The sequence below is a fragment of the Myotis brandtii genome, unplaced genomic scaffold, assembly GCF_000412655.1.
Source record: "Myotis brandtii unplaced genomic scaffold, ASM41265v1 scaffold64, whole genome shotgun sequence".
Lineage (NCBI taxonomy): Eukaryota > Metazoa > Chordata > Mammalia > Chiroptera > Vespertilionidae > Myotis > Myotis brandtii.
Genome location: NW_005370460.1, coordinates 3,604,867 through 3,630,837, shown reverse-complemented (window position 1 = coordinate 3,630,837; position 25,971 = coordinate 3,604,867). Strand labels below are relative to the sequence as shown.

General features: G+C 48.9%; 1 protein-coding gene across 3 annotated transcripts in view; it reads right to left on the bottom strand.

Annotated features, from left to right (window-relative positions):
- Positions 1 to 6,292: 6,292 nt before the first annotated feature.
- Positions 6,293 to 25,971, bottom strand: part of MPZL1 (myelin protein zero-like 1) — a 27,447-nt gene continuing 7,768 nt past the window's right edge. For 2 of the 3 annotated variants that reach the window (XM_005880505.2, XM_014528537.1), the window contains exons 2-6: positions 16,335 to 16,501; positions 14,955 to 15,168; positions 14,133 to 14,265; positions 11,608 to 11,710; positions 6,293 to 6,599 (exon numbers count right to left, since the gene is read on the bottom strand). In XM_005880505.2, coding sequence (XP_005880567.1) covers positions 6,498 to 6,599; positions 11,608 to 11,710; positions 14,133 to 14,265; positions 14,955 to 15,168; positions 16,335 to 16,501 — 719 coding nt within the window. In that variant the 3' untranslated portion in view covers positions 6,293 to 6,497. Of the gene's footprint in view, positions 6,600 to 11,607; positions 11,711 to 12,882; positions 13,485 to 14,132; positions 14,266 to 14,954; positions 15,169 to 16,334; positions 16,502 to 25,971 lie in introns of those variants that run through there. The other variant, XR_001359477.1, reaches the window with a different exon arrangement.

Genomic DNA, 25,971 nt, shown 5'->3' with positions numbered 1-25,971 from the left:
CCCCCTTTCCCCCTCCCCCCTCCCAATGCTTCCCTCAGCAATGGCTTCCAGTGGAAGAAAAGGCCCGGCTTTAACTCCAGCACATCCAGACACGCTCTGAACGAACCGCCGGGGCTGCTGCTGGGTGAGCAGGAGCAGAGACAGGGCTTTGCAGAATGTTCCACATTCCTCGGGGCCTAAGCACACATTCTAAGAGATTTCCTAAAAAATAAATTTAGATTTTATGTTCCTTTTTATCTGGTTTAAAGAAACTCTGTAATTAAAAAAAAAATCCGAAGCCAGCGAAAGCACAGAGAATGGGTCTAGATGAGAAACTCCGTGTCCTTGGAGTCCTTGCTCATCAGGGCAAGTGACGCCTCGGGTCCCTGTGCCTGCTGTGCCCACTCCCGCAGTGGGGCAGCTGGGCAGGCACAATGCCCAAGGTCACCATGCCCTGAAGGACGGAGAAACCACACATGCGACTGCCGTGCAGCCATGGAGGGCGGGCTCCAGTGCCAATGTGGCAGGAGACCTGCAGGCTTCCGCTTCCCAGATGCAGGGAGATCAAAGAACACCCAGCCCTCCCCGCTGGGTTGTGGAACACTAAGGCCAGCGCACAGGCCCGCTGAGGAAGGGACAATGGACAATGGCTTCGCCCGTGTGCACGGGGAAAGGAATCGGAAGCAGCGGCTCCCAGGGGCTGCCGCGCTGGAGAGATTTGTGTTTCCTTCCCTGTGAACACAGCCTCGTCTCCGGCAGGTGCTGGCTCCCTGGGCTCCCGCCCGGCCCTGGAGCAGCTCCCGATGGCTCCAGGAGGGGTGTGAGGAGGCAGCTGGGCCTGGTAGCTGGCGGGACCACCCAGACATGAGACCCCATTGCCCAGGGGCCAGGAGGCTTCTCTCATCCCGGGCTGCCTTTGACTTGCATCTGCCTTTTGTTTTGTTTTGTTTTGTTTCTTTAATAAGGACAAATGACTATTCCAACATCACTTGTGATGGACAAAAATAAGAGAACTGGAAACAACTTAAATACCCAGAAATTCAGAAATGATCTAAAATATGATGGCCCATCTGTGGAAGAGAAGGCCCCGCAGGGGTTAGTAGCCAATGGCCTGTGCCTGCCGAGCCCACAGGGAAGCAGGGAGAAGCCAGCTGCAGGCCCCGAGGCCTGTGTGTCTTTAAAATATGCACAGCAGCCCGGTCTGTGGCTCAGTGGTTGAGCATCGACCTATGAACCAGGTCGTGGCTCGATTCCACATGCCCGGGATTGTGGGCTCGATCCCCAGTGTGGGGCGTGCAGGAGGCAGCCAATCAATGGTTCTCTCTCATCATTGCTGTTTCTATCTCTCTTTCCCTCTCCCTTCCTCTCTGAAAGCAATAAAGATATATTTTAAAAATAAATAAGTAAAATAAAATACACACGGCAGCTTGACTGGAACCCTGCGAGCCTGATTGGAAGGAGCCATTTGTGAAATGTCCTTTCTGAGACAAGGACGTTTGAGGGTGGACTGGGTAGGGGATGACATGAAGGAATTGTTTGTTTAAATGTGTTTTTAAAACGTTTCCATTGTGACAAGATGCTATGGTTACGTCAGAAAATGCCCATTTTTTAAATGGATGCACACCAGAGAATGTAGGGGTAAATGGGCCTGATTTGGGGATTGGTTTTAAAATAATTCAGAAAAGAGGAAAAAGACAAGAAGGATAGATGGAGTGATTGAAGACGGGTAAGCAGAGGTCGATCTGACCATTCTCTCTCCTTTTGGGCATGTCTAAAATTCTTCATAACAACATATCTTGAATATATAGGGGGAAGTGGGGGGAGGGGCACGGTAAAAGCAGACGGTCAGTCCCTAACACCACCTCTGCCACCTACAAATGCCGCTCTCCCCTGCTGGGAGGGTTACTCGCTGGTTCCTGAATGGGGTCAGCAGTTAGCACCCAGCACTCACCCCTGCGCTCATCCGGAGGGCTCGGGAGGGAGCCTGCAGCCCTAAGCATGTCTGGAGCTTCCTCTTCTCCGGCGCTGGACCAGCTCCCTGGCAGCCGCCCTCTAACAGCGGTTATGTATGTGGCAGGCAGGGCCTGTGCAGCTTGGCCCCAGCAGCCAGGGGAAACTCCCTAGCACTTAGCTCCAACGTGGGAGGAGCGTGGAGACGGGGGGAGCCGTGGGGACAGGGAGATGGAGGAGCCAGAGGTCCTGTGACTGCTGCCCCTGAGCTGGAGAAGCATCCCTGCTCTCGCCAAATCCTGTGATGGCTGTGGTCCCGGTCCCGGTCCCGTGAGATCACCCCAAGGGCGGCCCTGCAGCCCTAACTCTTCCTCCCCCGATCCAGAAATTACACAAGCCTGTGTCGAATGCACAGTGATGTATAAAGTTCACAAGTCACTGGAAAACTCTGTGCTTTGTCAGTAAGATGGTCTTGGTGACACAGCTCTCCACAGATTAAGTCCTCATATCGTCTCCCACCCTGAGAGGAAGGCCCCTGGCACCTGTGTTTCTACCACCTGCACAACCACCTCCCTTGTCTCCCCCTCCAGCTCCAGAGGTCCAGGGAGCAGCCACATGGCAGGCTCCCCACACGTGGATTTCAGGGAGGAAGTGAGGCTCCTGTCTTTGGGGAGAGGTTAAGCATGAGGCCTTGAACAGACAGTGCTGGTGCCAGCTCCGCCTCCCTGCCAGTCACATACCCTAAGCCCGATGCTGACTTCCTAACGTGGGTGTGAGATTCTTCCAGCGTTACCTCAGTGCCGCAGAGTGAGACATGCAAAGTGCGGGCACACCAGTAGTTAGTAACTACCATGTCACCTGTCACCCCCACTCTGGGCAAGCGCCCCGAGCCTACCTTGCTCATTGTTTCCTTACACTTCACCCAGGACAGTCCTCGCTATAGATTTGCTGAATGGATGAATCCGTCCATCCAGTTGCCACTGACTGAGAGCCGGCCAGGAGCTGTGCTATGCGCAAAGCATGGAGCAGTGAACCGAAGAGCAAAGTCCTGGCCCCTCCGCGCTTATGTTCTCGTGGGGGAGACGGACGGCATACACGTCGGTGAGCAGGAGGAAACAGAGCAGGAAGAAGGGGGTGAGGAGAGCCGGGGGAGGGGAGGTCGCCCTTTTTTTATGACAAACGTCTCTCTGAGAAGGTGACATTGGGGCAGAGACTTAAAGGACGCGAGGGAGCAAAGCCGCAGGTACACGTGTGTTCTGGGCAGAGGCCACGCGTGTCAAAGGGCCTGGAGCGGCCGTGCGTGGTGCTTCTGAGGCACAGGAGGCACTGCGGCTGGGTGGGATGAATGAGAAGGCTTGTAACTCTTTTTCTCTCTGATTAAAAATGAGCACACAACACAATTCAGTCATGGAAAAAGGTGTATTAAAATAGTCACAAATGTACAATTGAAAAAGAAAACAAAAAACCATGAGCCTGATGGTCTTCCCCAGCTGGATACATTCCATGGAAAAGCGACAGAGGGTTTGGGTTGTATCTCTGAGTAACCCCTTGAGTGCTGCCTTCCAACAACCACATGGAATTCAGGAGGGCTCGTGCTGCCGGCAGAGGACGTGGGAAGGGCTCTTCCATTTAGAAGCAGCCCCGTGGTTGGCCTGGGACAGGAACGCGGGGACACGGAGAAAGGGCCCCAAGACCCACAGGAGTGGAGTGAGGGGCGGAGGGAGCACTGACGGTGTGAGCCGGAGTGGTGGCTGGTGACGCCCAGCTGCCAAGTGCTGACCCATCGGAGGGGCTGGCTGGTTGGGAGGTGACGTGTCGGGCAGGAGGTCGCATGGGGAGCTGAGGGAGAGGCCACCCGTGTGGTTGGAGGGAGCGTGGGCGGGTGCTCTGGGTGGCAGCTCTCAAAACGAAACGAAAGGAGAAACTGGGGCTGTTGCTCTCCCGAGCCATTAGGAGTGTACAGCTTATTCACAGGCCTGGTGAGAAGGGAGAAAAAGGAGGATGCCCCTTTCTCTGTAAAATGGGGCCGTCAGGGAACACCCCACATCTAACCGCACACCTGCCTCTGGATGTGTCCTTTCCGGCTGCAAAACAAAGGCTCACGAGTACCGTTACCTGGGAAGCCGTCTGGAGAAGGGGACAGCCCAACACCCACCCTCCCTCCCCGCACCCACGAGGGCTTGTTTTCAAACGGATGCAGGAAGCTTTAGGAGGCAAGGTGGACCTGGGTGGACCGTCCTGGGCGGACTCAGGGTCCCGGGCTCACGCTGGGCCCATGAGCAGGAGGAGAGAGGCCTCACAGCGCAGACCATAGCCGCCAGCCTCCGGACACGGAGGGTGTGGCGTGACCACAAAGCCCTCCCTGCATACGATATATAAATGGAGTGTTGGCTGGACCCTGGGGAAGAGCCAGCAGCTCCTCAGAAAACAAGAGCACGTGTCCTCTCCCATTTGATCACCTCCACACCTTTCCACCCAAACCCTGCTTGACGCCCTTGACAGTCCTCCTGGAAGCCGGCCAAACTGCCTCACAAAGACGACAGAAGCCGGAAGGAAAAGGAAGCAGCTGGTGGCAGACCCCACACCACAGGGGGAAATGGACATTGCCGCCACTCCATTTCCCCAACCATGTCCTGTGACCCCTGCCACTGTGGGCTTTCAGATCATTTCACATCTAAAACAATTATTTTAATACAAAAGAATCCAGGAAATGGAGGAATGACAAATATAAATAAATGTTTAATGATCTCACTTTGCTTTTTAGTCCCAGTAATAACAGAAATCATAGGTTTGAAATGCGGCGGGGGTTGTTGATGGGACAAAATGAATGACCTGGACTATCTAGATTTTTCCTCATCTCATTGTTCATCAATTCCATAGATGGGGAAAATGTGGAAAACAAACAAAAACAAACAGGAACAGAGAAGAGATTCCCAAAGTATAAGTAGAAGTCCTAGTCCTACTTGCTGATCTGAGAACACCAGCGGCCTCGAGCCTCAGAGGTCCCTGCAGCTCCGAGCTCTCTGACTGCGTCCAGAAGGAAGATGATTCCCTAGAGAGCGCCCTGGGATCCGACAGCGGCTACCTAATTACAGCCAAAGCTCGCCTCTCCAGGGGCTCCCGTCCCCAACAATTCACGTCTCAACCTGGCAACCCTTTCCTGCTGAAACCTGTGTGATCAGTCACGTGTCTCTCAGGCGGTGAACAAAGGAGAGAGAGTCTGAGTCCATTTACCACTAAACCTCACGTTGTTAACATCTCAGGAAATCGTGCTGTGAATATTTTTGTAGTTTTGGTTTTTTTTTGCTTTTGTTGCTGCTTATTATTAAGCTTTCATTTTTTACATTTCATCTCCTTTTTGTTAAATTTTCATTTACATTTCATGCCCTTTTTGTTCGAAAGTGTTTATTTAGAAATTAAACAGTACACTAGACATGTACTGTATGTAAGAACAGATCATTTGGGGGTCTGGAGTGGACTAATTCAGTTTACATGATTTCTAATGGGAAAAAATGATTCCGTTTTCGAACAGCCTTCTGGGACGAATTAATGCGAGAACGGAGGTTCCATGTACCCCGTTCCTGCCCACCTGGAAGGCAATGAACTCCTCCCTGGCAGCTGCGCGGGCTCGTTTCCAGCAGCAAAGAAAGTAAGTGACACCTGCACTCTGCTCCCCAGGCCACGGGCTCCTGTTTCAGTTCCATGTAAAGGGTCCTGCTCCGAGAGCACCCGAGGAACTGGCCCCGCAGCTATCCCTGCTGACCTTGCTGTGATGAACAAGCTGACATTAAGGGTGTAACCTTAAAGTCCGTGTGACAACTTATGAAGCAAAAATGCTCTTTGCTTTAGAGCAGGGATGGGGAACCTTTGACCCGAGGGCCGTATAAGGCTTGCAAAGGCATCAGGGTGAGTTAATTAAATGTTTGACCAAATACAGCAGACTAATTTTTAAGGTGATAATTTTGGCTCGAGAATATTATAAATACCCAAGTGGCACTTGGCAGAAAAAAGGTTCCCCACCCCTGCTTTAGAGAGAAAAAACATCGACAAAAGTTTCTCAAATTGTCTCCAAGTGGCATAGCTAATGGGTGTTTCCTAAAAACTACAAACAGTCGGAACAGATAGTGGGGGACAGGCCACCCTGGCTATGTCTCCTGCATAGTATCTTCATTCTCCAACTACAATAAATGCTAAGACTGGTTAAGCCCTTAGACAAAAAGGCCAAGTCTGTTGGGATACTAAGAGATCGCTACATCGCCATTAAGGCACACCATATCCGAATGATGGTGACAGGAATGTGGCTGAATTTCCCCAACTGTAAATGACCCTGGATGCAAAAAAGTAGAAAAAAACAGCGAGACAATTTACATATATGTAGAACCATACCATCTTTTCGTCATGCACCACTGCTCCTCCCATCCGAAGATTAAATAGAAGATTTATACATATCCTTTACATCTCCTCCCCGTGCCTGTCCGTGTCCGGGCCACACGTGCTGAGGGCCACACTGCTGCACAAGAGTCCAGTTTGAATTGGTTTCTTGCTTAGGATATGATCTGGGTCTTCTCTTAATTTTTCCGGATGTCCGCATACACCACAGACTCTGACTTGTTAATCTTGTCGCTGTGATGTCCACCAGAGTGGTCTAACTGCGCATATATGACTGGGCCCTGGAGGAGAGAGGTTGGATTAGGTTTGGAACACCGGGTGGTCGCTTCAGGTGCAGTAGAAGCAGTGACTAAAGTGACAGCGGGGCGAGGTCAGGGGTTCAAACATCTGACAGGTGGCTGCACATCCTGACCTTAGAGTCCCAGAGATTCTAAAATTATAAATAGCAACAAGAAAAACAGAAGAGCCCTGGCTTCAGAAGGCGCGTTTAACTGGCCTACGATCCAGGGGCAGTCTCCTTGAGAAGTCTAATGCTGTACTTAAGCTTTCAACTTGGAACTAATAAGCTCAGCAGCTAAAAGCAAGTAGTTTAAAATAAACATCCTTGCCCTGGCCAGGTAGCTGTTGGTTAGAGCATCGTCCTGATGGCATTAAGGTTTTGGGTTCAATCCCTGGTCAGGGCACACACAAGGAGCAACCAATGAATGCATCAATAAGTGCAACAACAGACCGATGCCCCCCCGCCCCCCGCCCCTTCAGGTTGGTATGTGATGCTCTCACATCTGTCGTGGGTACTATCACATCACATTGTTAACACTGAGTCAGAGACTCTCTACATTCATGCCAGGAAGCTGCAAGTTAAATGTAAGCCCAAAAGGAAGAGAAGTTGAAAAACACAAAACCTGTTTTCCACTACAGCTGGCCCTTGAACGAGTTGGGTTTGTACTGCGGGGGTCCCCTTATATGAACATTTTTCTCAATAATAAACTGGAAAGCTTTTTGGAGATTTGTGACACTTTGAAAAACCACACAGATGAAAGGAGTAGCCTCGAAATATCGAAAAAATTAAGAAAAAGGTATGGCACGAATGCATGGAGCATGTGTGGATGCTAGTCTATTCTGTCGTTTACCACCATAAGACATGCAGTCATAGACAGCAGTTAAGTTTTGGAGGAGTCAAAAGTTGTATGCAACCCAGCGTTGTCCCTGGGTTAACAGTACTAGGACCAGAAGGAAAACAGTGTTCTCTTGCGAGCTAATTGACCCCTGCTTACAGTCACTTCCAAGGACAGGACAGACCCTGATACTGTATGTAACTTCCCAGAGAACACCCCCACCGTAATTCATAAACACCCATAAGGAGTTTTGGGGTGTGCTCGTGGGAGAAGGAGCTTATACATGAGAGACACCGTAAAAATGGCTACAAATCCTTTCTCAACTCCCTCTGGTGTTACATGACAAATGCTGAAAAGAGACAATGAATTGACACAAGGGTTGAACAACTTCTCACCATCCTGCAGAAAATGCCAGAGGCAGGCCTGGGCCGGCAGAGGAGTGACGCCAGGAGAGATGAGCCAGTCCTGACTCAGGGCCATGGACAAGCAGGGGGAGGGGTCGGCCCTGAAAACAGGTTGGGGCGGGCAAGTTCATGAACTGAACAGTGAGCCCTCTTCATTCTCTGCTCAACTCCCTGTGGAGACATCAACCAACTCCAGAGAAAGGACCCTCAGCAACTGACCATGGAGGCCCCAAACGCAGCCAGCCAGCCCTTTAACACAGCGAAGCCACAACCCAGAGCTCCAGCTCAGACCTGCGGCCGTGGGTCTGAGTGGAGAACCCAGGACCACTGGGCATTTCAAGAAAGCTTCTGACATGAGACAAAGAAATTATAAGAGAAAAGGGGACTTCAACAGAAACAGAGCCAAATCAGTATCAGAAGAAAGCTTTAAAAAACAGAGCTTGCAAAACGAGAGAAAATGATATACTCAAAGAGATACGACGCCCTGACCGGTTTGGCTCAGTGGATAGAGCATCAGCCTGCGGACTGAAGGGTCCCAGGTTCGATTCCAGTCAAGGGTATGTGCCTTGGTTGCGGGCACATCCCCAATGAGGGGTGTGCAGGAGGCAGCTGATCGATGTTTCTCTCTCATTGATGTTTCTAACTCTCTATCCCCCTCCCTTCCTCTCTGTAAAAAAATCAATAAAATATTTAAAAAAAAGAGATACGACAATGCATCCCAAATGCAGGATATTATAACCAGAGAATAAGAAACAGCTCTTGAGCTGGCGTCAGAGCCGAGCCCGCCGGTCAGGACGTCACAGATGCAGCTCGCCATCCGCCTTCTGTAGCCAACATGCGGGCGTGTCGCTCTTCCTGCTGTGGGCCTCAAGAGGCAGGAAGGAAGCTGGCGCTCTCTGGGCCCCAGGTTCCCGGACACAGTCTGAGGCAAGGTGGAGGGTGTGCGGGGCCTTCACATGCACTCCAGGCTTCTGCCCATCACAACATATAAAGCAACTGCACCTGGATTTCCCCCAACAACTTGTATTTCCTCCAAGTCTTCCTTAACCCTACGGAACAGGAAGCTGCCACTGAGGAGGGTCCAGTACAGGGGCTGCTTTCTTTTCTACTCCTCCCCCCCATATAAAAATATAGATTTATTTTTATGGCCCCCCAAAAAAGATAACAGATATTAAATACTCAAAAAAGTTGGAGGATAAAGTTGAAGAAATTTTCTAGAAAGAACAAAAAAAGCAAAACAAAAAAAGGAAAAAAAACGAAAAGATTGAGCTAGGACATGGTCCAATTCCTAACAGGAATTTCCAAAAGAGAGAAAATGAAAGGAGGAAAATTTCCAGAGATTAATGGAAGAAAATATCCTAAACCGAAGGACATGGTTTTCGGATTAAAAGAACCCACTGAATAGCCAGCACAATGAATAAAAGAAGACCCACAATTTTGTGCAGTTTCAGAACATGAGGAATAAAAACCATTCTGAGAAAGGGCACGCGAAGAGGCAGAAATCAGAACAGTAGCAACTCAGCACTAGAAGCGGAAAAGTCAGCAACGCCGCCAAACGCAGGAGGGAAGTGATTTCCCACCTGGAATCTACGCCACCAGATCCTCATTCAAGCCGAGGGAGGAGAAAGCAATGTTACACGTGCTGCAAACATGTATCAGCTCCCAGTGTTGGAGGTCAGAGGGCTGACCCAGGTGTGATCAAGGTCAGCAGGGCCGAGATCCGCTGCCAGACCCTCAGGGAGGACCCGTCTCCTTCCCCTCCCAGCAGATGGAAGCTGCCTCATTCCTTGGCTCATGGCCCAGCCTCCATTGTCAAAGCCAACAGCATAACCTCTTCAAATCTCTCTGGATCTGACCCTGCGGCCTCCCTGTGGTCACCCTTGGCCCACACAGATCATTCAGGAAAATCTGCCCATCTCAAGATCCTTAACACAGCCGCAAGGCCCCTTCTGACCGGTGAGGTCATACATCCCACAGGCTCCAGGGCAAGGACGTGGACATCTTTGGAGGCTATTACGCTGCCTCAAAATCTCTATCTCCCGTACACCCTTTCTCAAGAAGTTACGGAGGATACGCTCCACCACAACATGGGAATAAACGAAACAGGCGAAGACATGCGGTCCAAAAGAAGAGGGGCCGGAAATTCCTCGGGAGGGGAGGCCTAGGAGGACTGTGGCCCAGCAGCCCAAAGCACAGCAGAGGCCGCGGTGAGAACAGGCCCGTCTCCAGGAATAGAATGAAACCAATGGAGCATGTGCATGAGGGTGGTTGAGTGTTCCCAGGGGTTCTCATGGGAGAGCTTTGAGATGGATACAGATAGGTACTTAGAAGACTGAGCAAATAAAAATAAGGCACATATTAGCTCCATAAAAACAAGACAATTGTACAAGAAACAAATATATGTGGTACCACGTCACACTGAAAAACATCTACCTCAATATAGTGAGCTAAGCATCCTGGGAAGAGGCATGCATGCATATAGTAGGGATGTGTGTGTTGGGAGGAAGGGCTAGGGGGAAGAAAGAACTAAATTCTCATTTCCATAATATGGAGTCAATGAGTAATATCCAAAACTGAAAACTCCAGAAACAGAAATACAATATGAAGATAAATACCAGAAGAAGTGGCTGAAAGATTGGGAAGTGTTTGGCTATGACTTCTTCAACGTTTTTTCCTCTTCCCTTTCCTCTGAGACTCCAGTCGGGCTGCTGGGATCTGCCACAGTTACAGTCGTAACAGCACAGCCACGGCACCAGCCACAGCGCTGGGTGCTGTGCAGGTTCCTATAAAGCTATGTCTCTTCAGTGCTCCCGACAACAAGTAGCAGCGTAAGCCTCTGCTTGCTCATGGGGCCTACTCATTATTCACTACAGGCCGACCTTCAACTTCTTCTAAAGAATTCATGCAAGCCCTAGCTGGTTTGGCTCAGTGGATAGAGCATCGGCCTGCGGACTGAGGGGTCCCAGGTTCGATTCCAGTCAAGGGCACATGCCCAGGTTGTGGGATCAATCCCCAGTGGGGGGCGTGCAGGAGGCAGCCAATCGATGATTCTCTCTCATCACTGATGTTTCTATCTCTCTCTCTCCCTCTCCCTTCTTCTCTGAAATTAATAAAAAAAAAAATTTTTTTTTTTAAAAAGAATTCATGCAGCCCTAACCGGTTTGGCTCAACGGATAGAGCGTCGGCCTGTGGACTCAAGGGTCCCAAGTTCGATTCCGGTCAAGGGCATGTACCTTGGTTGCGGGCACATCCCCAGTAGGGGGCGTGCAAGAGGCCGCTGATCAATGTTTCTCTCTCATTGATGTTTCTAACTCTCTATCCCTCTCCCCTCCTCTCTGTAAAAAATCAATAAAATATATCTTTAAAAAAAAAGAATTCATGCAAAATAATTTTTCTGTTTATTATCAATACCAAGATCAATGTCCCCTGCTGATTCCTTGTCTTTAAAGCACCTCAGTGAGGAATGCAATTCACTGGATTTAGTTCCCTGAGCAATTAAGGAACCTTTTACGGCTGCCAAAGCCATCTCCCGACTCTTGACTCTACGTTGGCCATGGGAGCCACATCCTAAGGGCACAGTCTGTTAGTGGTGCTCTGGTGGGAACCTTCGCTCAGGGCAGATTCCTTAACTCCTTTCCCTCTCTTTCTGTCTTCATCTGTCTGTCTGTCTGGCTGGCTGTCACTCTCTCCCTGTGTCGCGGCTCAGCACTCCCTCCCGCACCAGGGTGGTGGCAGCGCCCACCTGCACAGCCCGGGGCAGCCAGTGTTACCTGGTGAGATCCAGAAGGCAGGCTCTTTACTAGCCCCTCTGTGTCGGAGGGGAACTTCCGCGGAGCCTGCTTAACCGGTGACACACTCTCTGAGGTGCTGCAGCTGATCAGTCGGCAAATTGGAGAACAAATGTAAAAAAAAGAATGTTTTTAAACAAATGGAAACAAAAATACAGAAATGCAAGTGATGGCGAGGCAAAGAAGCAGCAGATGTACATGAACAAAACAACGAAACAATGGTATGGAAAGAATCACGTATATTGAAACTGTCTCCCTGATGCTTGTGGTTCCACATCTGTGAAGCTACTGCTGGGGAGTGGGAGCCCTTGGCCTGTTTGCAAGAGCGACATCAGCTGGACGGATCCTTGCTGTGTATCCTTGGCCCCCCGCCTTTCCCCTCTGCCATCCACCCTCCTTTGGGATAAAGACTTAAGGGAGCAGCTATACCTTCCTAAAGGCAATTCACTTTAGTGAGCATCAAAGGCAAACCTCTTCTGAATGCATTTCAAAAATTACAGATATACACTCAGGCTCAGAGTCTTGGTTTGTCTCACTCCTTCCATTCCCTGGTTCCCCATATTTTGTTTCCCCGAGACAATGACCAAACTAAAGAAGACCCGGGTGCGAGTGACAAGAAGCTGTGGAATGCCCATCACACGGGCTGAGCCCTTCCGGGCAGGGATCCTCAACAAGCCCGATCTCATAAATAAATCAGGGAAAGCGAATACTGGGCGGTCACTCATCAGCGATTTCCTAATGGGATGTGTCATCAGCAGAGCTTAAATCCTTTATGATGTATGTTTTTTAAATCTTAGAGGAATTTTTGGGAGGATCCCATTTTAAGTGTCACTCCTACGACTGAAGCCCCCAATGAATTCGCTACTGTGCTTCTCTGAAACGGGAGGTTTTATGACCCAAACCAAAATGGTTTGACTATTCTAACACAAAGAGTGTCCCAATCATTAATAATACAATTCACATATAAAAAAGAAAGCTGAAACACACACACACACACACACACACACACACACACACACAGACGTTTTACATGAAGAACATGCATTTTCCGATGATCTCAAGCCTCCATGTAACCTGACAACCCCATCTCACTGGGCTGATGTGCTCAGTATGTTTCTAAAATAGACACGGACTTATCGGTGGACAAATCATAATAGCTGCTGGGTTAGCTCAGAGCTAGCTGGTTAGTTGCCACCTAGGGAGACGGGCCGAACACACACATGAGTATTAACAGCCACGGGTAATGGGATTAGTTACCATGTGTCTAGTGGGAGTAGGAGAGCCAGCCCTGTGACAGTCCCAGGGTCAGCTTTTCTGATCAAGTGGAGGATAAGCAGGATCTATCCCAGCACACGAGGTGGAAAGGCAGGGGAGGGGAACCTAAGTAAGAAGAACAGCAGCATTCACGATGCCATGCAGGATTCGAAGGCACGCGCTCCGCCCCTTTAGTAACCCAAGAGCAAGAACTACAGAGTCCGGCATGTCACCACTTTGGATTAGTCTCATGTTGAAAACCAACACTCCAGATATATGTCATCAAAAAACACTCACCATGCAAGAGGGTAGATACAGGTCAGCAGAACAGAGGCATTCCAAGCAAGTAAAATCTGAATTTGAACACTCAAGCTCATTAAAACACAGCACTCCTAAAAACTAGAACCTCAGAGCCGAGAGAGAGAGAGAGAGAGAGAGAAAGGTTCCCAGCATCCACCAGGCAGCAGTTGGGCATGCAGCCTCAGAGCAGTCCCTCTGGGTGGCTGTGGTTAGCCCGTGCACCTGGGGCCCAGCTCGTGTTAGGAATCGGCCTCCACTCTCTTACCACGTGAGTCCTACTTAGCTTATGTGGGTTAGCTTTCCAGCTGGCGTAGGGAGAAGAGAAGGTCCTTCAATTAGACTCACACCCCGAGTTCAAGGGTATTCTCTTTGAGAAGACATAAACAAAAAGATCTACGTTTCTTTACTGCCGGTATATGTTGGTTTTCAACCCTTATTATCTCCATTGCGATGAGTCCAGCCATACATTCAAGAAAGATCAAAGTCATTCACTTGCCAGCAAAACTATAAAAAAGGAAGCCCTGTGCCATCCCATGGGGGTGGAGGGGTCATTTATTAGCACAACTCTTCTTGATTCGTTTTATAGCTGTTTAACTGAAAAGAAGCACCTGATGAGATTATTGCCAAGAGATAAAAATTAAACTCTGAAACTGGGTAAGTGATGTCTGTGGCTTAATAATGCCACTGGCAGAGTGGCTGGTACTTAAACAGAGCCTGGACCGCTGAGCCGCTGGCTGTACCAAATCTGGGGAAGAAACTGGGAAACAGGGATTTGTGTCCAATCCCACACTGACCAGCAGGCCACTAGTCACCTAAGCAGACTGCCTGACTCTGGCATTAAAGCAAACTGTACTAGTAGCAAACTCTTCCCAATTCTTTTCTCCATAAAAAATACAGACGTTTTTGTAAACCCTGGTCCCTACCCTCTCCCCTCCCCGGAAGCAGTTTCTCACCCGGTGTAATCCCGCTTCGAGCTTCTCCTTCTGTAGAGGACAGCCAGAATCATGCTGATGAGGAGGGTGAGACCCACAACCACAGCGGTCACGATACCCACCACCACCCACACCGGAAACATGGGCAACACCTCTGGAGAGAAAGAACAAAACAGTGTTAAGGTCCATTGTGACAAAGAGAAGAAATGGAGTTTTATTCAACTAAGAAGCAAGTTATCATACCCTCTATTATTATCCAAATTATGAGATCCTAGTATCTAAGTAATGACATGCAAAGAGTAGCTGATAGAAAATGAGATACAGAACTCAGCCTTTCTGCACACACAATCCTTCTCAATGCGCTAGGATTCAAGCAAAACTGGGATGTGGCTTTACCTCCATCTACTCACCCACAAAGCAGACGTCGTGGGAGACACCAGAACCTGCATTTCCTGCTGCTTCTCCAAAAATGGAAGAAACCGCTGTATTGTTTGCACAAATGCTAACACTTTCTCTTGGAGAATACTGAGACAGTATTGGCCTCCTTCTTCCCCAGGCTCAGCCCATCGAGCATCGTGAATTTGGTCTTACTTCTAATTCACATGAAAAAGTGATCCTCCTGAACCTGGGCCACTGGGCTTCGGACGGCAGATGAATACACGGAGAGACCGGCTGCTCACCCCGCATGTGGGCAGCAGTGCCCACCCTCAGGTTCCCAGAAACAGGGCGCATAGCCACTGGCAGGTCGCTCCCGGCACACACACCCCACAACGTACTCTCGTTTGCCACTCAACACACGACACAGGGGACGGCGCCTTTGCTGCCCAGATACTCCAGAGGTACCTTTCTCTACAACATAGAGGCGAATGTATCCCGGGTAGACAACGATGTCGGGAGGGTTTTTGACATCACAGATGTAGGTGCCGTTATGGATGAACTGTATATTTTCTATGTTGATCGATGCGTCTTTCTTGTCGAGGTCCCCAGCCCAGGTGATTCTGTCCTTGAAGGGCGGGTAGTCCCCGATGTACACTTGCCCTTGGGAGTAGTGGAAAAACTGCAATTAGAGAAAGAGGACACGTGAGCGCTTCCCAAAGGCAGGCGTTCTCCACGCTGCGCATGCGGTGTGCTGTGCGGGCTCTTCACAAAGACTTCAAAGGGAAAAAAACACGTCCCATTGCAAATGTCACGAAATCTAAGCCAGACAGGGATTTGGTTTCTTCTCTCCTCCTCTCGACATCCCCGCGATACAGGGACAACCACGCATAGTTTTATACATAAAAGGGAGACTCAAGCCATTTCCTCAAGGTCATAGCTGCTAACAGGTCCCACAGAGAGTCACAAAGGAGGAAGTGAGGCTCAGCACTCAGTGACTCGCTGGAGATAAAGGTCTTCGCCCCGGGCTATCCTCCTAGCACTCCCTGCGGAAGTTCTACAGTCTCCACTTCACAGATGAGAGGCGGAGCGTGGGGCCCTGGTTAACAAGCACCCAGCCTAACCAGCACTCATCTGGTTCTTGACTAACCTTCCTTTCAACCCCACGGCCTGTACTTCTGTTCTGCCACCTCCTCAGGGTGACTCATCGACAGTCTTACTCCTAATTGCTCCCGGGCAAGAGCACAGGCTGCTATCCCCCATTTCTGAACACCTCACAGACTCGCTGCACGGAGAGCTCCCGGACTATCACTGGAACGAATGGACGTGTGTGCATGCGTGCGTGTGCGCGTGTGTGTGTGCGCGTGCGTGTGTGCATGCGTGCGTGTGTGCGCGTGCGTGTGGGCGCATCACTGGAACGAATGGACGTGTGTGCATGCGTGCGTGTGTGCGTGTGTGTGTGGAAATACTTAAAAGAAATACAAATAAAAGTGAAGCAAATGGCAGCTGAACAGATGCAGGATGAATTGTGAATGGAGTCAACAAGGTAAGTCAGGGGCTGCGCTGTGGAAAAGATACATTTCAAAATGGGATGTGATGGTGGAGGAGACGGGAGGGATGGCAGGTGACCGTGACACACAAACACGAGAAAACAAGCTGCGTTTAAGAGAAACTGAACTGGTTTTTTCCTGGACAGCCGGGAGCAAGAGAAGCGCCCTGAAGTCTGTGCCAGACGACAGCCTCACTGGGTTTGGGAGAGATGGGTCAGAAGGCTCACTGAACACACTGCAGGGGCGGGGAACCCTCTGCGGGAGGACTAGCCAAGAGCAGGCAGGCAGGCACTCCTACCGACACGGTGGTGTGGGATCCCTCTGGCTGGAAGCTCCAGGAGATTGTGGTCAACCTGCTGGTGGTGTTCGCAGACTTGAACTTGCACGGCAGCTTCCCTTGTGTCCCATTTGCCACGTAGATTTCTTTTGGGGTGTATACCTCCAAGGCTGATACGCCAGCAGTCACTGGAGAGAGAGAAACAGGAAGGGTTAAGAGTAGGATTGCATGGCCCTGGCTGGGTAGCTCAGTTGGTTAGAGCATCAGCCAATGTGCCAAAGTTATGAGTTTGGTTCCGCTCTCTCTCTCTCTCCATCTCTCTCCCATCCTCTGTGTCTTTCTCTCTAAAAGCTATAAATAAAAATTAAAAGAAAAAAGAGTAGGCTTTAGCATAAATACCACAGTGCATATTTATCAGAGAAGATGACAAAGATACAAGAAAATTACTATACACACACACACACACACACACACACACACACACACAGTAATCTGCTGCCATCATGTGCTATATAAATCTGTCAAAATATTCTATAGCCAGGTACTTCCTACAAACAGGATAAATTGCTGATGGTCTGGGATAATTTTATTTTTTAGTAACAAGATGTTTTTAGCACTACTATAGTTTATCCATTCACTTGCTGAAGGACATCTTGGCTGCTTCTCTGATGGTCTGATTTTATTTTATTTTTTAAAATATGTTTTTATTGATTTCAGAGAGGAAAGGAGAGGGAGAGATAGAAACATCAATGATGAGAGGGAATCATTGATCAGCTGCCTCCTGCACACCCCCTACTGGGGATCAAGCCTGCAACCCAGGCATGTGCCCTGACCTGGATTCAGACTGTGATCGCCTGGTTCATAGGTTGGCGCTCAACCACTGAGCCATGTTGCCCGGGCTCTAATGGTCTGATTTTAAAGATGTGGGAGGCTATAGTTTTACCTCTTTAATTTTTTTTAAAAAAAATTCTCATCTGAAGGTATGGTTTTCCTTAATTCTAGAGAGGAAAGGAAAGGAGAGGGAGAGAGAAACATTGATTGGTTGTCTCCCTCACATGCTCTGACTGGAGAATTGAAACCATGACCCTTTGGTGTACGGGATCCGAGCCACACCAGCCAGGGTGGATATTCTTCTTCAAATTGTTCTCACATTCACGTGTTACATTGTAGTTGCTAGCACAGTGAACTTTTCTCATCTTCCTTTTTTTTTTATTGATTTGAGAGAGAGAGGCAGTGGGGGATAAGAAGGGGGAAGGGAACGAGTTCTCACATTCACGTGTTACATTGTAGTTGCTAGCACACTGAACTTTTCTCATCTTCCTTTTTTTTAAAATTGATTTGAGAGAGAGAGGGAGTGGGGGATAAGAAGGGGGAAGGGAACGAAAGAGAAAGGAAGAAACATTGATTTGTTGCTCTACTTATTTATGCATTCACTGGTTGCTTCTTATATGTACCCTGACTGGGGATCGAACCTGCAATCTTGGCATATCAGAATGATGCTCTAATCAACTGAGCTACCCGGCCAGGGCTTATCTTCTATATCTAAAGCAATGAAAGCTATTCTAGGTAAGATGACATGTCATTTAAAAGCCATGCTTTCTTATTTAACCCACCCACAGAACCATGCCTTCATTGGTGAAGTCGGTGTGCTAGGTACATGCATACTCACGAAGTAGTCGACCACACTGGGTCCCATTTTAATTCACCCGTTGACATTTTCCAGTTAGCCTAAGCCCAGGAAATAGTACTTAAAATCCTATCAGTCAGAATATAAAAATAGCTTTTCCCTCCAAGATCCATAATCAGAGGCAACTGCAGGAATTATGAAGGATTGCTGCTAAAATAAAATAATCTTCCCTCAGAAAGAGACACTTCCATGGAAGCAATGAAGGTTACAAAAAAACTTATTTGACCTAAAATTGGAAACCAGGAGAGCAAATTCAGAAAAGATTAAAAACACCCATCTTCAAAATAAGGTCTTTTTCTAAGACATCACTTGGAGAGAATCCGTATCTGGAGTGTCCCAATTATTCTCAGAATGTCACGGACCAACAGAGTAAGGAGGCACTGTCCCGGGACGGAGGGGCTCAGTCAGAAGTTCTCCTTCCTGAGTCTTAACTGGGACTCCCAGCCCTCACAACCATCTTCCAAATATTTATTCTCAGGACACAATGGGCACTTTTGGCTATTCTTTCAAATAAGCCGATAGCCACACTACACCAGGCAGATTTTTTCTGCTAAAGAGGGTGGATTATTATTATAGGGAACAATGGATGATTATTTGTGGTCCAAGCCTCAAAACAAGCCCTCCTTCCACACAAGAAGCAAACAAAGGGCGTCCCTTGCCATTGTGGACAGCAGCACGGCAGCCCCGGGCCCTGGAGTTCGCCACGCAGGGCAGAGCCAGGCTGGCCGCTCTGACCCCTGATTCCAGGAAGCGGCGCGCAGCCTGGCAACCCTGACTTACCCTGTGATTCCGCCGGTGTTCCCCACAGTGAGGAGCCCCGAAAGGAAAGGCCGTCTTTAAAGTCAATAAATAAGGTTTCTCAAGGATTTTCCCAAACCAGGCCTGCCCCGAGGCCTGGCTGCAAGACTGTCACCCTGAGTGTGATTGACAGATGGTCTCAGGCCAAGCGTCCACGTTCCCAGCCAGGAACTTGAACCAAAGACTAGCCAAATCCCTGAATGGCTTTTGGGCAATCTGTTTAAGACAGACTTAATTTCGCTGCCGTCTTGGTCCAGGCCCCACCATACTGCACTTGGTTATCTCAGTGGCTTCCTGCTGGTGGCTGTTTCCGCCTTCACCCACTCACCTGCAGCCAATCCAGGGATTGGCCAGAGAGATCCAGTCCGAATGCCCGGCAGCTCTTATCACTCCTTTGCTCAGAACCCTCCAGGGTCCCTCACATCAGCCAGGATCAGGCCACAGTCCTCACAGGCCTGGCCACCTCACCGACCTCTTCTACGCGTCCCCCTCAACACGCTGCAGCGACCACGCTGGTCACCTGGGCTCCTCTGCTTGTGATGAGCACCCCAAGTCTAGAGACTGGAGGTGTCCTAGGCGATCGTGATGCGTGAGACAGGAGGGGAGAGGGATCCCCTGTTGAAACGCTGAGTCTCTGCACAGCTGACCCCAGGGAGCAGGCCCAGCGGACGCCCTGCGTAACACTGCCCGCGGTCACCACGCACAGGACAGACCCCAAAGTGCACAGCGCTGCCGTCTCTGACCAACCACGAGGGGCCTGAATGAGACAGTTGGGAGGTTTCTCCCGTCTGGGTAACGAGAGGAACCAAACACAGGTTTCCTCTGGGACCACATTCCGTGCAGCCCCAGCAGGAGGAGCTGGCTGGCCTGCTAACAGGGGGAATGGGGTGCTTTGTGCAGACTTCCTCTAAGGGACTTGGGAGTACATGGAAACACACACTGAGCTCACTGTGGAATTCAGAGGGCTCGTCCTCAGAGTCATAGAGAGTTTTCAGGGGCTAGTGAAAACAGAGAATGTAAAGAACGCTGAGATGTAGAGAAACTATTGTTCTAACCTACATCCTCCAGGCACTGCCACTGGAATCGGCCTGAATAGGAGAGTAAATAGGTTTCTTTTCGGCTGAAGAATTAATAATCAGGGGATAGTGGCAACAATCGCTGCAAAAAATACGAAAGCTTCAGTTTAACAACCCATAGATGGGAGGGAAAGTGTTGAATCCTCGAAGAACCAATCGCCTCAGGAATAAAAACACAGAACTGAAATGAAATGAGAAGATGAAGTGATATGCCAATGTTTTCCTATCCCAACTCTAGATCCCTGGTATATGTTAACGCACACATACGCTTCACCATGGCAACAGGAGCTGAGCTCACTTTCTTCCTGAGGAAGAAATCTTGCCTCTAGAGTTGAAGGGCAAGAAAACAAATGAAAAGACAGAGTCAAATGAAAAGAGCCTGAAAAATCATGAGATAAGTGGTCAAAAAATTTGAGGAATCTACTCACCAGGGGTCAAATATCAAACCCAAAAGTTGATGTTCTTCTATTTTGGATGGAGAACCAGAACAGTTTGGCGGTTAGGGGGAGGGGGAAGCAAATGGAGAATACAAAACAACATCCATCCCAGCCACAACAGAAAAAGCACATTCAAGGATGGTTTGCCCAAGAGGCTATTCCGGACAGGATCTATTCAATACTTTAAATGATTGCATTAATATAAGTAACGCCTCCCAACGAAGCTGTCAAGATGATTTTACTCTAAGTGAACTCAAACGCTCACACCAGAAAGTCATCTGAAATACACTGGAGAAGCATTGCTGGAGCGAATCAACACGGCCTAGATGGGGGTTGGAAACTGTTCTCATGGAAGCAATTCCTGGTCGTGTCACTGCTGGGTCCACTGTAGTGCCCTGGTTTGTCAAAACCTCATCCTGTTAACAAACTGTGTTAAGATTCTCCTTGAGATGAAAAGAAGGCTTTTGTTTTGAAAAATTGTGGAAGCACTTTGATGTCACCAGTATATTCTCCTGCTTAAAAGAGTGCAATAAAGCAATTTATTTAAAAACAGCTCTCCAGCCTGTCTGTCTGGTGTTGGTACACAGAGGGCGGTGAGACTGCAGTGTCTCCTGGTACAAGCATGGACATGACCTTTTACATCACATGAAAAGAGAGGAGCCAGAGAGAACACTGGCACAAAATTCACCCAGTGGTCATGACTGCAGCAGAGGCACCCACTGAGGATAATGTTCAGTTTCCTAGGTTAGAATGACAGCAGGCAAGCTTTTTTTTTTTTTAATCCTCACCTAAGGATATTTTTTATTGATTTTAGAGAGAAAGAAAGGGAGAGACAGAAACATCGATGTGAAAGAGACACATCACACCCTAACCAGGCAATCAAACCTGCAACCTAGGTATGTGCCCTGATCGGGAATGGAACTCACAACCTTTTGGTGTATGGGACGACACTTCAACCAACTGAGCCACTGGCCAGGGTACACGAGCTCATTTTAATATTCCTCCATCGACTCTACACACCCATCCCATACCTACACTCAATCACATTTTCCGTATATATTTTATTTTTAATATATTTTATTTTTCATAATACAAAACGCTTTTTTATTTTTTTTAATATTTTTATTGATTTTTTACAGAGAGGAAGGGAGAGGGATAGAGAGTTAGAAACATCGATGAGAGAGAAACATCGGTCAGCTGCCTCTTGCACAACCCCCACTGGGGATGTGCCCGCAACCAAGGTAACATGCCCTTGACTGGAATCGAACCTGGGACCTTTCAGTCCACAGGCCGACGCTCTATCCACTGAGCCAAACCGGTCAGGGCAATACAAACCGCTTTTTTAAAGAGAGAAGACATCAGTAAAGTTATAAGATTTGCTTCTATAATCTCCGTATGTCCAGTGAAAGCCATCAGCACATGACCAGGCTGGGCGTGGCCACTGCGGATGGTACCAAGGAGATGGTCCACCCTCCTAGAGCAGGGCCCCCTGCGGCTCACGTGATTCCTTCCTTCCAGAAGTGACTTCCTTCCAGTGTCAGCCCCAAACTCTCTGTTTTGTGCCCCCCATCCTGCCTGGCCCCCGTCAGGGCACCCTCACTCTGCTGGAACAATCAGGAGTGCGGAGACTGCGTCCGCCTGGTCCACCATGCTCTTCTCATTATTACCTCACAGATGCCTGCCTTTTGTCAGCGTGTTCAACAAACACTTATTGAAAGTCAGAAAAAAGGAATGAATGAGAGAAGAATAAAACACACCACATTCAGATGGGCTCAGCCATGAAAATTACACTTGCTCCACCACAAATGGCTTCGCCATAATGGCCCCAAACACATGATGTTGCAGATTCCTCAGGTCAAGTTTGAACACTGACACTCCCGTGCAGGAGGCTAAGAAAGCTTTCCTCCCATCACGTTCCTATTCAGATGAGCACATCCCAAAGGAGACTCATCTCTTGAAATGCTCAATAAAAAGAACGCATGTACTTTTCCTAATACACAGGATTACCCAATTCTTCTCAGAGTCCATTCCTTCCCCATGATCCACGTCCAGCTGGCCTCATCTCCATCCTCAACCTTTTCTGCACCAACAAAGACCTTTCTGTTTCTCAAATGAGAGGGATTCAAGCGGTCCTGAATCAATCCAGTCACTGAGCGAGTCACTTGACTCCCGAAAGCCCTGCTGCTTCTTCTCTGCCCTCCTCTGTGTGTGCTGTGCGTCTTTCTTCCCGGCCACCGCTTTCCTGTTTTCAATCAACCATTCATTCTTCCCAACCACGCTGGGACTCGCCCTGCCCTGGCTGGACCGGCAGTCCTGTGGGGACAAGTACATGAGCCTCTGAGTGCGGTGACCGGGGTGCCAGGACTCCCATTCAAGGCCAAGATCTCCAGTCAAGCAGTCAGCACATGCCACAGGTGTAGCCAACCTGAACCGAGTCATCTGCGTCCTGTCCACACAGTTCTCAGTTCTCAGCAAGTGGACGAAAATAATACGGAGCTTTTGGTAAGAAATCGGATCATTTTACTTCTAACGGGTTATGCTCAGCATAAAGAGCACGTTGAAAGCTCTGGGGTGTGCATCTCAGATACATAACAGGACAATGTTAGCTCTCACCTTTCCTACTGCCCAGGTGTCGAAATGGCATATTTCTATTCAAGCCAAAGACCAGTGGGCCTTAAATCTATTTTTCCAAGCTCTCAAATCATATCAGAAGGTTTACTATCCATCAGAAGATATTTGAACCCAAATTTAATCCAAACCAGAAAAGGCCAATAGAAAATATCAGAACAAGAGATTGAAAGGCTACGCCTACCTGGCAAGAAGAATGTTCCTCACCTCCAAAATCAGGCACAAAGGAAGCAGTGGGAAAACCACTGCAGACTGAGTGCTCCCTGGGGTTAAACCTTATTAAACTTGGTACGTTTATTATTTCTCATCAACACTTTTGAGTGTTACCCATTGTATAGATGCTCTGAGAGGCTAAGGAACTTGCCTGAGTCACTTATTGCAAACGTGGAGCAAACAGTTCAAATCTAGAACCTTCTGACTCCAAAGGCCAGAGCTCTTCAAGAGCTGATGATGCAGCTTTAACAGAATCCTCTGTTCAAACAGAATTTCGTGGGGAACCCAGTGTACAGAGGAGACAGGCAGTTTTCACACCCAAGTCAGGCAAGTGTCGCTCAGAACTTACGGTAATGAATAAGGCCAGAACTACAATACAGCACAGTGGCTCTCAAGCTTGGTTGTGCAAGGGGACCACCTAGAGAGCGTTAGAAAAGAGTGACGCCTGCCCTAGCCAGTTTGGCTCAGTGGACAGAGCATCTGCCTGTGGACTGAAGGGTCCCGGGTGCTCAAGCCACGCCCCACGCTCATGAGGTGATTCTAAACGTGCAACCACCATCCAACACACCAATGAGAGACAGGACTTCACTTATGATATTGTGATGAGATGGTCCTGAAGCCGATGAGCCATGCTTGTCTGGCATTTGAGTATTACAAAGAGGTATGTTGACTTTTGAATATATATATTAGTGCACATTCATGGACCTGACTTTTTCCAAAGACGAGGGCAGTGCTGTAGTACCTCCTCAATCAATCACACATTTACACATTTAATTCTGCTTCATCCTAAAGAGCGCACTGGCTGCGGGAGCTAACGTGGCAGTGATCTCCACAGTAGCTGGATTATGTGCAGAACTTGTATCTGTGCATGTTGTTCTTTATTATTATTTTAATGCTAAAAAATACACCGTAGGGTCCTGGCTGGTTTGGCTCAATGGATAGAGGGTCAGCCTGCGGACTGAAGGGTCCTGGGTTTGATTTTGGCAAGGGCACATGCCTGGGTTGCGGGCTCAATCCCCAATAGGGGCCCGGCAGGAGGCAGCCAATCAATGATTCTCTCTCATCATTGATGTTTCTATCTCTCTCTCTCTCCCCCTTCCTCTCTCAAATCAATAAAAATATATTTTAAAAAGTACACTGTAGGAACCAATGAAATGTACATCAAACATTTGAAAGCTCTAAAGCAGAGTTGCCATTACCCCTAGGAATCTAATGACGAGAGCTTGAACACCAGCGCTCTGCTTGGTTATTGAGAAGTTCAAGTCTAGGGAGACGGGTAAAGGCAGCACCTGCTGCTATGGCGGCCTGAGGCTGGGCAGGCCAACCACAGTTTAACTACATGGGAGGGGAGGAAACGCCTCATCCTTCTTCAAGCTATAGGCAGGTGCCCTCGAGCTGTGGCTACTACCTGGCTCTCCGTTGGGCAACCTCTCAATCAAGTGAAAATGTGCCCATGCCAATTTCTTCTGTAAAGCCCAGTTTGAAAGCTCCCCTGTTGTTTCACAAAGCCCAGGCCTCAGCATGGCAGGCTAGGCCTTTCAGTGTGACAGCCCATGTCCTGCTCTGCACAGGTGAGGGCTGCAGCTGGTGAGCTGGGTCAGCTGGCTCCCCTCCCCCAACATGCCGCGCAGGGGGCTTACCTCTGAGCACAGATGCCTGTGCTCTCTGGGCCTGGAAGGAGGCCCACCTCCGAAATTCTGCACAATCTCATGACTCCACCCAACGTGACTTGGGCAAAGCCTTCCCTGTCTGACCACCTCTTCGGTCCCCTGGCTCAGTGGCTCCCGAACGCCTCCGCCTCTTCTCCTTCAAGGGAGAGGCGGTCTTTAGGGCACTGGTACTGCTACTGCAGTCACCTCAACCTCCCCTGCGAGGCTCACGACTCCTTCCGGGGTGAACTCCATCTTACTTGGCCTTTGTGTGCACAACACACAGTATACTTCCTGGTGGTCAGAAAGCTCTCAAAGGACATTTAAGGAGTAAACAGACCGATAGCAGCTGCATTTTTAGGATTCCTATACTGGGAAGTTATGGTTAATGAAATGTGTAACACTTTTCTCCCCCTTAAAATAAATGGAAGAAACCAGCTTGCCCTTAAGTGGACACCTAACCCCAGCCAGGCATTCTGTGGCTCTTAGAAAAATCTGGCAGAGAGTCTGACTCACCAGCACCAACTTACCACGGCTGGGAAGAGCTCAAGTGCAAACGCTCCCCCGGGCACAGGGGGTAAATATGGGAGGAATGGAAACTGGCCCCTTCCTGTTGGGATACAGGCTTGGTTACAATAAAACAAAAAAGATAGCATCCATTAAGCACCTCATGTACTGGCTAGCAAACAAATGCTGGGTGTTGTGGGGGTGCAGACTCAGACACTCTGTGCGAACATACATGCGTCCATGGAATGTACACAGCAAACACTGAGAGTCCATGGAGGCACGAGAACAACAGACCCCCAAGAGTGAGCACATGCGCCGGCCTGCACTTCACTTCCTGTTTACAACACCTTATCTTCCCTAAAACAGTTTCTACCAAAGCTTCCCCCAAGTTTGAAAATGGAGAGGTCAGGGAGTGTTTTATGGGAAGCACACTTGAATTTCATCTGGAATTGAGAAGAATCAAGATAGACACATGGGAAGGGCATTTTGCAGAGAGAAAAACACGAGATGATGTGTAAACATGAATTATGTAGATTCACTGGGCTGGGGCAAAAGAAAACTTGAAAGTTGAAAATTTAGGCTGAGATGTTGGAACCGAATCCTGTGGGAAGTGGGCACCCCTGAGTGTTTTTGAGAACAATGGCCAGGGAGGGGAGGAAGGGG